This window comes from Anguilla rostrata, chromosome 13 (assembly GCF_018555375.3).
Source record: "Anguilla rostrata isolate EN2019 chromosome 13, ASM1855537v3, whole genome shotgun sequence".
Classification (NCBI taxonomy): domain Eukaryota; kingdom Metazoa; phylum Chordata; class Actinopteri; order Anguilliformes; family Anguillidae; genus Anguilla; species Anguilla rostrata.
The window spans coordinates 5,928,759-5,943,886 of record NC_057945.1 but is presented as its reverse complement, the minus strand read 5'-3'; the positions used below and the strand labels follow the sequence as shown (position 1 = coordinate 5,943,886).

Sequence of the window (15,128 nt, the reverse complement as noted above, 5' to 3'; positions counted from 1 at the left end):
GTTTCACAAAGCAGAATTACTGAGTTAGCTGGATAACTGCGGCAAAAACCTACAACCTATATTTGGAACATGAATTGAAGTAAAAAGAGCTACTCTGGGTTTTACTCAGTGCAGTTATCCAGCTACCTCGGTAATCTTGTTTCATGAAATACGTCCCCAGACAATGTGGTATGCATCAGCAATTGAGGCCTAGCTATATTGTTTATGTTACCAAGCCTAAGAGAGGTAGAGACTACAGCCTCCTCCAAACAAATGATTAATATTCAACAAGTAAGGAACCTCCAGGACAGTTTGCCAAGACTAAGGTTTGTCCTCTTCTTCAGATCTACCTTTAACTAATAATTTTTAATTTGGCCATGCGTGGCAAATTGTGGTCACTCACTCACTCACGGACGATCTGAGAGGGACGTTTAGTAGGACGCATGCGCAGGTGGTGCTTCGTTTAGTAGGAGTAGGCGAAACGCAAACATGTTAGGGTTAGCTAAAGTAACGTTAGGCAATAAAGCTGTGCTTAAAAATGTTGTGCCGTTCGAAGTGGTGATTTCGGGAGATGCAGACAGATAAACGCATCTCACTAACCACGTTAACCTAGTTAGCGTGTACGGATCGCCAACTTTAGTTAACCTAGTTTGCGCGTACGGATGCTATCCTGCACGCATGAGTAGGAGCTAAGGACACACAGCTACAACCACCGATACAGATGAATGGACACACGGAGGACAACAAATAACGTTACAGAGGTGAGGACATGCCAAAGCTACCCAGCTATATAGTTAGCACAGTTGCGCCGTGGGTCTGGACGGTTTCGTGCTTGTTTTTCAAATGATGAATCACATACTCCTGTCCTCCACCCCCCCCCCCCCCTCAGTCACAAAGGGGGACTAAAAACAGCTGAGCCTGTAGAGCAGAGCCACTGCAGTCTTTCAGAGTGTTCTCAGGCTGTTCTCCTCCACTCCCTGCACTCACCACTCCCTCGATTAACAAAACAAATGTGATTGAATAGTAGCAGGGGGGCCCGAATTTTCTCAGGAGCCACCGAGCCGCCACGTCAGGAGAGCACTCGAGGGCGGCGTCCTCGCGTCAGACTGTTTGGTGGAAGCTGATATTACCGCCACCGTATTTGCCCTCGCGTCAGACTGCTTGGCGGAAGCTGATGTTACCGCCACCGTATTTGTCCTCGCGTCAGACTGCTTGGCGGAAGCTGATGTTACCGCCACCGTATTTGTCCTCGCGTCAGACTGCTTGGTGGAAGCTGATGTTACCGCCACCGTATTTGTCCTCGCGTCAGACTGCTTGGTGGAAGCTGATGTTACCGCCACCGTATTTGTTGTTTCATCCCGCGCGTCCAAGCTCACAGCCTTGTGGAGAAGGAGGTAGTCTCACGTATTGTTCGACCAGAGCGCTTTTGAGGCAAGAGCGAGTTTCCGCCAGGTCTAACTTTGCCTCAGGATCAGAAATGTAGCTGATGTTACCGCCACCGTATTTGTCCTCGCGTCAGACTGCTTGGTGGAAGCTGATGTTACCACCACCGTATTTGTGGGTTGTTTTTACATCGCCCGCCGCTGTTCCCCAAAGCAATCACAGCAAACATTGTTGAGAGAAAGAGAGGGGAGAGTCTCAATTGGATTTATGACCAGGAGCGCTTTAATTTTTCAGACAGAGGCTTAAGACGCGAGGAAGTACCCGCAGAGGGTCTACACTTTGCCGTACAGGATCAGGGAGTAAATGATAGAGGAATAAGTATCATTTCTGAGAGGCTCTGGGATTGTTTTCTTCTGTGCGGTTACCTCCATATCATCCATACTCCAGCCTTGTGTGCCCAAGGTTACACCCCTCCACTCTGAACCAGGGAAAAGTGGCCAATCAGAGCCACAAACCCCTCCCACTCTTTTGGGGAATAGCCAATAATTTCTAAACAATAACACCAACTCATCAAGTGAAGGTTGCCAAGAGGTTCACCCTTGAAAAAAGCCCCTTTGTGAGAGAATCTGACCAATGGCTAAGCTGGCACATACCTGTGTGGCCATTCACTGCTACAGTAAGTGTTATCAATGTGTGACTTTGGTTTGTTGTTTTAAGGAATTTAAGAAATGTGGTCATTGTTGTGTGTGTGTGTACACTGTTCAATATGTACAACTTCAAACAAACCTCAGGGAATGTTCTGAGGATCAAAAAATGATTCTCTGGGAAAACAGTTCCTTCCCTCACCTCATCTGGTGTTGAACAACTGGAATTACCCTGTAGCTGAATGTACAATGACACTGCAGCCTCTCAGTGTCTCTCCACAGACCTGCCACTGCATACTTAAGGTTTCCATGTACAACCATCCCAACTCTTCTGGCAGTGAAATTTTAATTGCAAAAGCACCATCCTACCTGACAGCAGAATGTAGGACGTTACGATTAGACGGAGTAAGTTTCTTTCATCGCTCTTTTGATCTGTTTAAAGACGTTAACACAAATCTTCCCTGTTTAAGACTCCAGATGCCAGCTGCAACAACGTCCCTCTGTGACCATAAAAAAGCCAGCACATCAGAAACGGCTGAAGATATACTGTGTGCTCTGTCTGTACACCACCTCTCCTTACTTCATTCATTATTGTTATTAAACTTTGGATTTCACCTTTTGGTCCTGAATGTTCCCCTATGTTCTGGTCCATTCCTGGTATGATTTTTTTCTGTTTCGGCTCTGATGATTAATGATGACAGATGATTGAAGTTGGATGATGGATGATGATGGATGGATGATGTCAATGATAAGGAGGATGATGATGATGACACATTTATTTGAAGATTGTTTTGCTTACATGGTGGGCAAAGCCCTTCACACAATAAAAGTAAAGTGACTGAAAAATAATGTAGAATAAAGACAATAAGCATTACATAAGCATGAAACAAAACAGTAAAATAGTTACACAAAGTTTAAATGAATCAAAAATGGGACTTAAAATTCTGATTTAATTTTAAAAGTCAGAGCCCTGATTATTTTCAGCAGAATACTCCATAAAATTGGAGCCCCATCCAGGAATGCTTTCTCACTCCTTGTTTAAAAATGTGTCTGGGAAATTAGATGTACTTTTATTGAGGATCTAAGACAGCAGGTTTGAGTTACATTATGATTGTAAGAGATCTGCAATGCATTCTGGGACTCGGAGTAATAAACGTATTAATTTGGATTTGCCTCCTTGTGCAAATGTGAAGACACTGGTCTATGGCAGACACACACAAATGCATATGGCAGCTGTTCCAAGTGTGATTTCTCTTGCTTACTACTGGTCGAAGCATTACATCGCCATAGAAACGCCCAGCCCTCACACTCAAATCCATCATACCTAGCAAAAGCATGTACACCGTGGCTTGTGATAACATAAACTTGCTATTCTACATTTTAAAATGTTTATATGTTTAAGAACCCTGTGGTAAAGCACATTAAGTCAAGCAAAGTAATCTAAAGCCCACAGGTTCATTGAATTATGCATTTTCCATAATCTTATCTATCTATTTATTTACTTAAAATCATAGTAAAACAGATTAAGGAAAACAGATTAATCCTAGATTAAGTATACCAACACACTTCCCCAAACTTGCAATGCATGTCGGCTTATTTCCAAAAGAAAAAAGGAACTAAGCAAATTCAACTCATGTTGCCTACTTGATGCTGTTTACCCATAGGCCGTATAGTGTTTACCACACTTCTGCACAAAGCAAGAAATTACCACATGTCAAGATACATTACATTACAGGCATTTAGCAGACGATCTTATCCAGAGCGACTTACACAACTTTTACATAGCATTTTTACATTGTATCCATTAATACAGCTGGATATATACTGAAGCAATTTCGGTTAAGTACCTTGCTCAAGGGTACAACGGCAGTGTCCTTACCCGGGAATCGAACCTGCAACCTTTCGGTTACAAGCCCAGTTCCTTACCCACTGTGCTACACTCCTCCAAAGATTATTGTATTTCATAAGCAAACAGCTATAAAACTAACCTCCTAAAACCAAAAAGGGTTCTTCATTCACCCCTATATGTCCGTTTTTGTCATGTAGAAACCATGACAAAAAGGTTCTTAGAAGAAACTGTTCTATGTGCAACCCTCTGTAGAAGGTTTTACAGTACATGCAACTCCTCTGTGGAATCTTTATTTCCATTCAACCATCCACAGGAGGCATTTACTAATGCCAAATGTTTCTTCAGATGTTAACCCTAACCCTAACCCTAACTAGGATCAACACAGGACAAAGATCCCTTTCAAAACATCCGCCTCCCCCCCCCCCCCCCCCCACACCCATGGTTTTTATTATCTTCACAGCAGTACATAAACTTTACTAAAAACAAAGCATTCTGAAAGTGGACAAGAGGACAAGGGTAAGAGCCCTTTTTTATTTTTTTATTTTAAAGAATGCCCAGGGTTACATGAGGTGGAAAGTGACAAATGATAAATCATTCAGGAGAAAAGATTCTATTTTGGTGATCTTAATTCTGGGAAATTGCATCAACTTTCACACCTGTTAAGCCACGATAAGATTCTGCAAATCAGTAATGATGAAATAAAATGGATGAAATGGCAGCCAAATGCAGCAGAGGTGTTAATGAGATTTCTGTAATCCAGCGTGTCTGTGATCAGCTCGCCAGCGCAAAAAAACAATTAAGAGACGAACGCTGAATAGAATCCAGCTATTCATGAGGATCCCTAAATGAGTCACTGTGGAGTTTCACAAATGCAAAACACTATCACGACACACACACACACACACACACACACACACATAAATACAAATGCACATACACACACGCAGACACACAAACATACACACACACACACACATACAAATACACACACAGAAAAACAAATACACATAAACAAACACACAAATACACACAGACAAAAAATACACATACACACACACAGACACACAAACACACACACACACACACACACATACACATACAAATACACACACACAGAAAACACACACAAACAAACACACACATACACATACACACAGACACAAATACAAATACACACACACAGAAAAACAAATACACAAACACACAAATACACATACACACACAGACACACACACAAATACACACACACACATACAAATACACACACAGAAAAACAAATACACATAAACAAACACACATACACACATACAAATACACACACACAGAAAAACAAATACACATAAACAAACACACAAATACACACAGAAAAACAAATACACAAACACACAAATACACATACACACAGACACACAAACATACACACACACACACAAATACAAATACACACACACAGAAAAACAAATACACAAACACACAAATACACAGACACAAATACACATACACACACAGACACACAAACGTACACACACACACAAATACAAATACACACACAAAGAAAAACAAATACACAAACACACAGATACACATACACACAGACACAAATACAAATACACATACACACACAGACACACAAATACAAATACACATACACACACATACATACATAGTGTACACATAAACTCAAATATACATACGTACATGCACACTTTAGGAAACATTGGGTAGCATTGCTTGGGAATACAGCTTGTTTCATTTATCTTAGCTATCTGACATAGTCATGTAACTTGGCACAATTTTGATATCAATGCTTTTAATTGCAGGCCTATATTTGAATGAATGACTTATAAACAGTGCTTTGTATGTGTGAGCAACTTGGCAATTTTTGTACTTGGAAAATGTACGTTGTTTTTCATCTGACGTTACCAGTGCTCATCTGCAGTTTCAATAGGACCGGCAATGTCACATAGCGGACCAAAGTGCAATGCTGATTATAGTGTTTCATTTGACAGCTGTCTGTACTGTTATGCAGTCGGTCTGTCAGGTCGTTAGCAAGGTAGCTAACGTTAAACTGGGTTAAAATGCTGAAAGCGGAACTGTCTAAAGTGTGGGTGTATTTTATTTGTATTTCAGTAATATGAATGAGTTTCCCGCAAAGATTATACAGATCCAAAAGCAATAGTTTATATATTTAATTTGTAGTTACCCAGGTAGGCCCATGTACTGTAATGAGTGAGAGGTTTTCATTAGTCCAAGGAGGGCTCGAACCTGAGCTGTCACACATCTAAAAGCGTGGCAGGCAGGCGCACTACCCAGTGAGCTGGTAAGGAAGGATCCAAAGTTTTTATTGGCTGATGTACCTTAAATGTCCAATGAGGAGACACATTATTTGTGGGCTGGTAGCATTTGTAATGATGTAATCAGGCAGGGAAAAAAAGAAGACACAAAATCCCCTTAGTCTGGGGCTTTATTGTGTTGATGTGTGAAGTTGTTTGTGAATTCTGTCTGTTGAAATGCGGTCAGAATGTACAGAAATTAATGTTTTTAAGGGCTGTGAGTCTGTGGTCATTGTGGTTATTTCTGTGGGGAACCCTGAAAAGTGCCAAACTCCCAGTGCTGTATAGGTATGGGGCATGCTGCCCTGCCAAGGCGTAACTTGGCCGGTTGGCATACCTGCCATCCCCATGAACATGCGTGTGCACTATATAAACGCACACATTAATACTGTACACACAAACCAGCACCGCACAAGTCTGAAAGCCACTGGTGTCCCCTGTTGCTCCAGAGCAGCAGATTGCAGTGTCTGCAGGGGGGTGTCTAACGGGGTCTTTATGGGACACCCGTGCACCATCTCCTGGCTCACACACAGAAACGAAACCGAGGGCAACACACGCGCGTGGGGCCGCATGGGGGCGGAGTCCACCCGGGGGCGGTGTTTATCGGCGTGACGACGGCGAGGTTTCACCGGCGGCGCTAATTACACGGAGATGAAAGCCTGTTTATCGCACGGCTTACCGGACTTAGCTAAATCGCTTAATTGCTTAATTGCTTCCACTCGTTATTTCCCCCCCTTCCCTTCTGAAGTCCGCTCCTGTTCTCAGCGACACTCCGTCTCTGTGCTCGTCACCCCATCGCCGACGTGCCCCTTCCTTTCAAACACCTGATCCCGCCCGGAGCCTCAGCGTACTGCGGCAAGCCTGGCTCTGCGGGGACCCCAGCTGCAGCGCCCTCACTGCTCCCTCACTGCTCCCCTCACTGCTCCCTCACTGCTCCCTCACTGCTTCCTCACTGTTCCCCTCACTGCTCCCCTCACTGCTCTCTCACTGCTCCCCTCACTGCTCCCCTCACTGCACCCTCACTGCTCCCTCACTGCTCCCCTCACTGCTCCCTCACTGCTCCCTCACTGTTCCCTCACTGCTCCCTCACTGCTCCCCTCACTGCTCTCTCACTGCTCCCCTCACTGCTCCCCTCACTGTTCACCTCACTGCTCCCTCACTGCTCCCTCACTGCTCCCTCACTGTTCCCTCACTGCTCCCCTCACTGCTCCCCTCACTGCTCTCTCACTGCTCCCCTCACTGCTCCCCTCACTGCTCCCTCACTGCTCCCCTCACTGTTCACCTCACTGCTCCCTCACTGCTCCCCTCACTGCTCCCTCAGTGTTCCCTCACTGCTCCCTCACTGCTCCCCTCACTGCCCCCTCACTGTTCACCTCACTGTGCCCCTCACTGCTCCCTCACTGCTCCCCTCACTGTTCCCCTCACTGCTCCCTCACTGTTCCCCTCACTGTTCCCCTCACTGCTCCCTCACTGTGCCCCTCACTGCTCCCTCACTGCTCCCCTCACTGTTCACCTCACTGTGCCCCTCACTGCTCCCTCACTGCTCCCTCACTATTCCCCTCACTTCTCCCTCACTGCTCCCCTCACTGTTCCCCTCACTGCTCCCTCACTTCTCCCGTCACTGCTCCCCTCATTGTTCCCCTCACTGCTCACCTCACTGTGCCCATCACTGCTCCCTCACTGCTCCCCTCACTGTTCACCTCACTGTGCCCCTCACTGCTCCCCTCACTGTGCCCCTCACTGTTCCCCTCACTGCTCCCTCACTGCTCCCCTCACTGTTCCCCTCACTGCTCCCTCACTGCTCACCTCACTGTTCCCCTCACTGCTCCCCTCACTGTTCTCTCACTGCTCCCTCACTGTTCCCCTCACTGCACCCTCACTGCTCCCCTCACTGTTCCCCTCACTGTTCCCTCACTGCTCCCCTCACTGTGCCCCTCAATGCTCCCCTCACTGCTCCCTCACTGTTCCCCTCACTGCTCCCTCACTGCTCCCCTCACTGGTCTCCTCACTGCTCCCTCACTGTTCCCCTCACTGCTCCCCTCACTGCTCCCTCACTGCTCCCCTCACTGCTCTCTCACTGCTCCCCTCACTGCTCCCTCACTGCTCCCCTCACTGGTCTCCTCACTGCTCCCTCATTATTCCCCTCACTGCTCCCTCACTGCTCCCCTCACTGTTCCCCTCACTGCTCCCCTAAATGCTCCCCTCAGCTCCTTTACCAGGCTGCAGAGCACACTGCTCCCCTCACTGCGCCCCTAAGCTCTGTGTCCCAGCTGGTCTCCAGCAGGAGTTCTCAAAGCCTGCAAGGGACTGAGACAGCTGTGTGCGTGCGTGCAGACTGTAACAGTATCTATGAAGTAAACTTCTCTTACCCCACTATGTCACCCATTTGGTAACAGGTAACAGAATAGTATCTTGGGAAATGCTGAAAGAAATATACGAGCTCAGAAAAATTGAGTATTATACCTAAACCTACAACAGACGCTTGAATGTTTACCATATATGGACACCGCACACCCTTTAGCTTTTAGATTTCTTTGTTCAATAAATATTAGACAAGCTCCTCAAGTGACTAGCCTAACAAACTGAAACCAGACAAGGGGCCATAATGAAAATAGATGAGTACACTGATGTAACTACGTTGGTCAAACAGTAGGAGGCCTCAGCGAGCTTGAACTGCTCATCAATTACATTACATTCACTGGGCAGACGCTTTTATCCAAAGCAACGTACAATAAGTGCATACCGAAGGTCACTGGTGCAACTACAAAACACAGGTCCGATAAGGTACAATACTCATATTTTGTACAGTCATGATGAAAACATTAAGTCCAGTTCACACAGTAAACATTACTCTGACCTAACCTATGCTACGTCAAAGTAGGAGGCATGACAAGCTACGACATCAAGATAATGATACAAGGTGCAATAAGTACTGGACGGAGGCACATGTAATATAAAAGTTCCATCAATCAATCACTCAATCCCATCCCAAAATAACGTCCTCTCTTAGTTTGGTGACCACTGATGATGGGTCTCAAACAGTTTAACCATTCACTTATTTATAGAAAAACAGAAGTTTTAACATACTTCTTGTGCCTACAGTACGCAATGCAATGAGACCAGTGGCACTCAACACAGTCCAATCACATTCCCAGTAATGCGCGCATTGATTTGCACTTAAGTATAAAAACATCCTTTGCACGAATACTCTGAGTTTAAAAGGCAGCAAATTTACTCCATCAGAGTAAATTATTCTCCAGAGTAAATGCACTCCATGAAATGTAAATTTAGCACTAAAATGTTTCTGTGTATGCGGCTCAACAGATCCAACGATCACACATTCTAGGCTCATTCTCGCAGCAAAAGCCGTACCGAAGTCGATCACCATCTGTTTGCCGACAGCCGTGTCCGACTGGTGTCAATCATTTTCCTTCCTTCAGAAAACTTTATACCCCCGGATAAGGAAATTACCTATGCAAGAAGCGAATCTCGCCAAACTGAGCCATTAATTAACAAAAGGCCCTTTTCAGGTTACCTTCGGCAGTTGTTACCAATTTGTGGAAAGTCGAGCTGTTTCAGCAACTAACTGTAAAGTGTGAGAACATTTCAGGAATCCCATTTCTAAGATAACAACTTGCACACCCCAGGGGCTTTAATGAGTTTTATCCCTGATATCCATTTTCGGTTCTCAGAATATACAGTTGGAATGTTAGGGCAAATGTTCCCAGCACATATATTTGTCCATATTAGCCCCCGCCTGTTGCATTCTCTTTTATTAAGGACGGACTGGCGTTTTATTTTTGTTTTTTTTTACACGAATATACATGGTTTTATGGGAATGCAATCATGACTGACAGGGACAACATTTGTGTAACATTTGGCCTTGTAAATGTAACAGAACTCTCCCTTGAAGGATTTGGGTATCGACAGACTGGGATGGCAGGTGCCACATACCTACATAGCACATACATACTCTCGCAAACACTGAGAGTTTGCCACTTTTCAGGGTTTCCTCATGGAAATAACCGCATTGACCACAGACTCTCAGACCTTAAAACCTTCATTTCTGTACCGTCTGACCTCACGACAAAAGACAAAATTCACAACTTCCCAAACTTACGGGAATTTTTGTTTTTTTCCTCCTTCTTTTTCCGGCCGATTACATCATCACAAATGCTCCAGGCCCACAAAGAATATGTTTCCCCATTTGGCATTTACCAACATTAGCCAATAGAAACATCAGATACACAGGCAAAATGGAGATACATGGAAGTGCATCGATTTAATAAAACATTGTGGCCTCGGCAGTGGCTTACTAGAGGCGCAATGGGTAGAGCATTTGCCTATTTAGGAAACATTTTGTAGCGTTGCTTTGGAATACAGCTTGTTTCATTACTGTGAGCTAATTATAGCCAATATTATTTCTTGTAACTTGGCCTAATTGTGATATCAATACTTTTAATGGCAGGCCTACATTTTGCAAATTTGAATTGATGACTTAAAGACAGTGCTTTGTATGTGTGAGCAACTTGCCATTTTTGTGTGTGGAAAACGTGTTTTTCTTCAGATTTTACTCTACTTCATACAGCATTACATTGAGCACAGTGCTGCTGAGATCTAGGTGCTGGCCACTGTTCAGATCTTTCCCATCCATTTTCCTTCACAGAAGACAGGGAAATCAATGTCCTTTCAGCTGAACAAACAGTCTACTACAAACCAAATTTCACATGTTTTGATAGATGTTTAGGATCGTAAATGACCAAATGACAAAAGCTGTTGAACTGAATACACTCCTGGGACAGGGCAGGGCAAATGGTTCTCCACTACAGCTTTACCAAACTGCTACCAATTGCCTGTTAACACCTGCATTAACATCTCCCACCTGCTAAGGGACTACAGATGAAAATTAGCTCTTGAGCTAACTCTTGACACTGTACCATTTGACGCAACTGCGGAAATGTTGTTTACTGTGTGTTGTCCCTTTTAAATAAATAAATAAATAAATAAATAAATAAATAAATAAATAAAAAAAATAAAAATTAATTACTTGTTGATTTATTTATAATACATTTACATTAATCAGACTTCCAGTAGAATCAAACCACAACTCCCAAGCTACAAGACAATTAATCTTGACTATAAATATATCAATTTTCCCTGGTGACCTATCTTTACTGAGCTCAGCAGCAGTAAATATATCAGATTTCCTTGGTGAGCTTCCCTGATGGTCTGCACTCTCACAAATTCATTTGAAATTGGCTTTTCTATAATGTCCAGTGCTAACCAACAACCTGCAAACTGCACGTACCTTGTTCAGGTGTTACTAATATATTTTTACCTACATATTTCACATATAGCATCAACACCTTAATCCACATCAATACAAAATTATTTGATTTCCAACCCCGTAATGTATCTGATGCCAACAAATATTAAATTATCATAAAGTAGGACACGTTTGAGCCTGCCAATGTGACCACAAGGTGGGGTTTGCACTTTTTGAGAGTATTTGATTGGTTCTAATACACCAGACGAGATCAGTAAAGCATAGAAAAGTATTTGAATCCAAAACAAATACGTATTTGACCTAGGTCTGGTCACAGCTGATCTCTAGCTTGACAAAGCTAGTTAAACTGGTAGAGTATGCTGTTAGTCAAACTTGTGGACTAGCTGATTGTATAGGCTGGTCAGCTGGTTGACCACCTATACGCTGGTCAAACTGGTTTAAGCTGGAATTTTCAGCAGGGTGAAGACGTGACATACTGCACACAGTAAAATGTTCAGTGTTAATTTGACTCTAACAGAGTCGAATGAGTTCTCTGTATGAGTTGATTTAACACTGAACATTTTACTATGTACAGAACATGCCTGAAGCCCAGACCAAAATTTAGAGAGGAAGCAAATGTTATAAGAAGGCTAAAGGCTACATAAACCACATAAAAATGATGGGGTTTTTTCCCCTCCACAAGATGATACTATGCAGGGAATTATGATATTATGTATGTTTGAATGTATAAATGTGATAACTGTTCTTGTGGTTCTTGTTTAATCTACTTTATCTACTAATGTCTGTGTTTTTGTCTGTTTTTAAGAGTAGCACTGAGGCAAATTCCTATCAACTGTGTTGACATGGCAATAAAGTATTGAACTTGAACATAATCAATTTAAGCCCATGGACAACTAAAGTTGCCGAAGTCTCTACCACTCTTTTTCCATCTGTGAATAATTTTTGGATGACTACGGAAGAAATCTCTGGGAAAAATCTGGGCATTAATGGGTTAACAAATTAAATGGCTTTTCCATCACAGTTTCCAGCCGGTTGATCAGACCTTTCTCTTCTTTAAACTCTGGACTTAAGATTTGACATACTGAATCTTAGGAGACTACAGCAGTCATAAACAGATTTTCAAAAACTGTAGTCCACAATGAACATGATTTCTTTAAAAAAAAAAAAAAATTTAAGTGAGTCTGCTGACACATTATAGCCTATATTGAATATTTCTTACTGGGCTTAAATTCAGTATTAGTATTTCGCCAGTGTACGAATGACATTTCTGTGTATTTCTGTTTGGTCAGATTGACTGGGTGATTTTAATCACTTATAAATATACAGGCTTATTTATGCAACATACAGGCTGTATGTTATTTGATTAAAACCCCACCAGCTCAAAAACGGAGCAAATAAAACACCACTTCAATATTCGAATGCAGAGATAAGTGGACAGAATTCCTGGCAAAAAAAGAGTTCAGGGAGACTAGACAACATACCAGCCTACTGATGCTATTGCCCCAAGCAATAATTACAGTATGTAGCCACTAAAATTATATGGGAGACCGTTTAAAGTCACAACTTCAAAACGGTAAAATTAAATGCACACTGGCGGTCGACTATTTCTGAAATCAGAGTGAACTCTGGAGTATGTTCCATAAGGTTAACGCAACTTCACAAAGCCCTTAAAAACGTCTTGTCTGTAATCTGATTTGCTTTGTGTAGGTTTCGCATATGAAGATTGCATGTAGTAGGCTAGCCTGGCACTCAGACTTGACGTTGACTACACACCTTCTGTTTAACAGCGCCAGCAGCTCTCCGGCGTGGTACAGGTCATTGCGCGTCACGCGGCTGAAACGGAAGGAGTTCAGGTTGCAGACGGTGATAGCAGGGAAGATCATCAATGGAGCCGCCACTTCGTCCAGTTTAGTGACGTGCGGGTACTCGAAGTAATACTGTACGCGGTCCACGCACACGTAAACCAGGAAACTCGCGGATCCCAAGAAGAACAAAATCCACAGACAGCGCTTGATGCAGATCCGCTCGTAGGTGAACATGTGAGAGAAGCCATGTAAGGTGGACCTGCTAGCGAAAACTTCAATGGGTACAGGCTTCTTGCTGTCCATCTCCTCTGGGTCTACCGTGAGGTCCATTACGACCAGTCGGCTACCTTTCGTTCAAAAGGTGAAGAATAAAAACTGATTGCGGCCGGTAATTTCAGAAGATGGTTTGCTGTCCGTAAATTCACGAGGCTTTACACATAGTCTGGTTTTGTTATCACAGAGGCGCTTTGTAAATGTTTTGCGCGTTCAGTTTTGAGAAATCCACAGGTAGCTATCTTTTTTCAAACATTACTCAGACTCCTTGACATTCAGTATCCCACTTCGTGGTATGCTACTTAAGAAAACTCGAAACAAGAAAGAAGACCGGACACATTTTCTGTTGAGACAGCTTTGCTTAGAATCATACCATTTCCCATTTGATATCAAACGGCGTGGGAAGCGGTACAGCGATACCCACGCCCGCCCTGCTGTTTTAAAGTTCGTTTCAGAGCACTAGCCTACACCCAGGGGTTGGACAGCATTTCTTGTCATGCATCCAGGTGTTTGAAGCGACTGGTTTAACAGTGACAATGCTGTTGCAGCACAGTTAGAACTGATAAAGCTATTAACACAAATGCACACATCAGAAATACAGCCTAGGAACGCGTTTAGCTTATATAACAAATATTACAACCGATGGCTAACAATGACAACAAAATAGTACAAGATCAGCTCACTCTTAAGGACGTATAGGCCACGTACAGTGAATCGACTGCCTAGTCTCCCACCTGTGCGAAACAGATAAGAAAACGAAACCGCTAAATTAAGTTTAAGTAGATGTCCAGCTTTCCGGCTAATGGATCAAACTGAGGTCGCTCAGAAGAATGCAGCGCTGGAACCGAGTAGTCACCGAAGTAAAACCAGTTAGAATATAAAACGACTGCATTCTGACTCCCAGATTCCACGTCCCGATGGTTTAAGATGCAACAACAAAGCTATACGCTGCGGTGTGGTCCTTGAACGACGCCTGAAAACAATTAATTCCGTATGCAGTCAAGGAAAAGCCATAATCCAAGTGCAAAACGAATGTAGCTACGCCGACCCTCCAAGGGGAGGTTATACCGTTAGGCTATAAGACACGACCGCTGCTAAATTCCGACAATTTTCGGTCTGCCACAAACCAGCGAAAGATGAAGGATTCAATGGTGTGTGCTTTTAGAAGGGGCTGGTTGGGGTTGGACTCTTCCCCTCTGAAACCGCAATTAGGCTATCTGGTAAACTTGGAGCTGTGCTGATGACGGTTCGTTGTCTCGCATACGTCTGGTTTCGTAATATCGATGTCTGTACGAATCAAAAGGTCGAAATTAAACCAACCGGGAGACTTAAAAGGTATGAACTAAGGAGAGGAAGCTCTTTAGCCTCTCCCGCTTACTGTGATGCTTACCAGAGAGAGGAAGAGCGGGGGGGGGGGGCGCTGCATCGTGGAAAGATGCTGATTTCTAGCGCTGACGTGAGCTTTAAACGACATATGTCTGCGGATGGCTCACACAATGTATAGCTTTCTGACAAACATTCAAGGCAGGGATCACAAAAAATGCATTAAATACAATAGAATTTCTGCGTAACAAG

The 15,128-nt window shown here is 43.5% G+C and overlaps 1 protein-coding gene across 1 annotated transcript in view; it reads right to left on the bottom strand.

Moving 5' to 3' along the window:
* Nucleotides 1-14,917, bottom strand: part of LOC135237794 (acid-sensing ion channel 1B) — a 178,278-nt gene extending 163,361 nt beyond the window's left edge. The window contains exon 1 of the mRNA XM_064305253.1: nt 13,249-14,917. Within this exon, the coding sequence (XP_064161323.1) occupies nt 13,249-13,610 (362 nt within the window). The 5' untranslated portion in view covers nt 13,611-14,917. The remainder of the gene's footprint in view (nt 1-13,248) is intronic.
* Between the last annotated feature and the right edge of the window lie 211 nt (nt 14,918-15,128).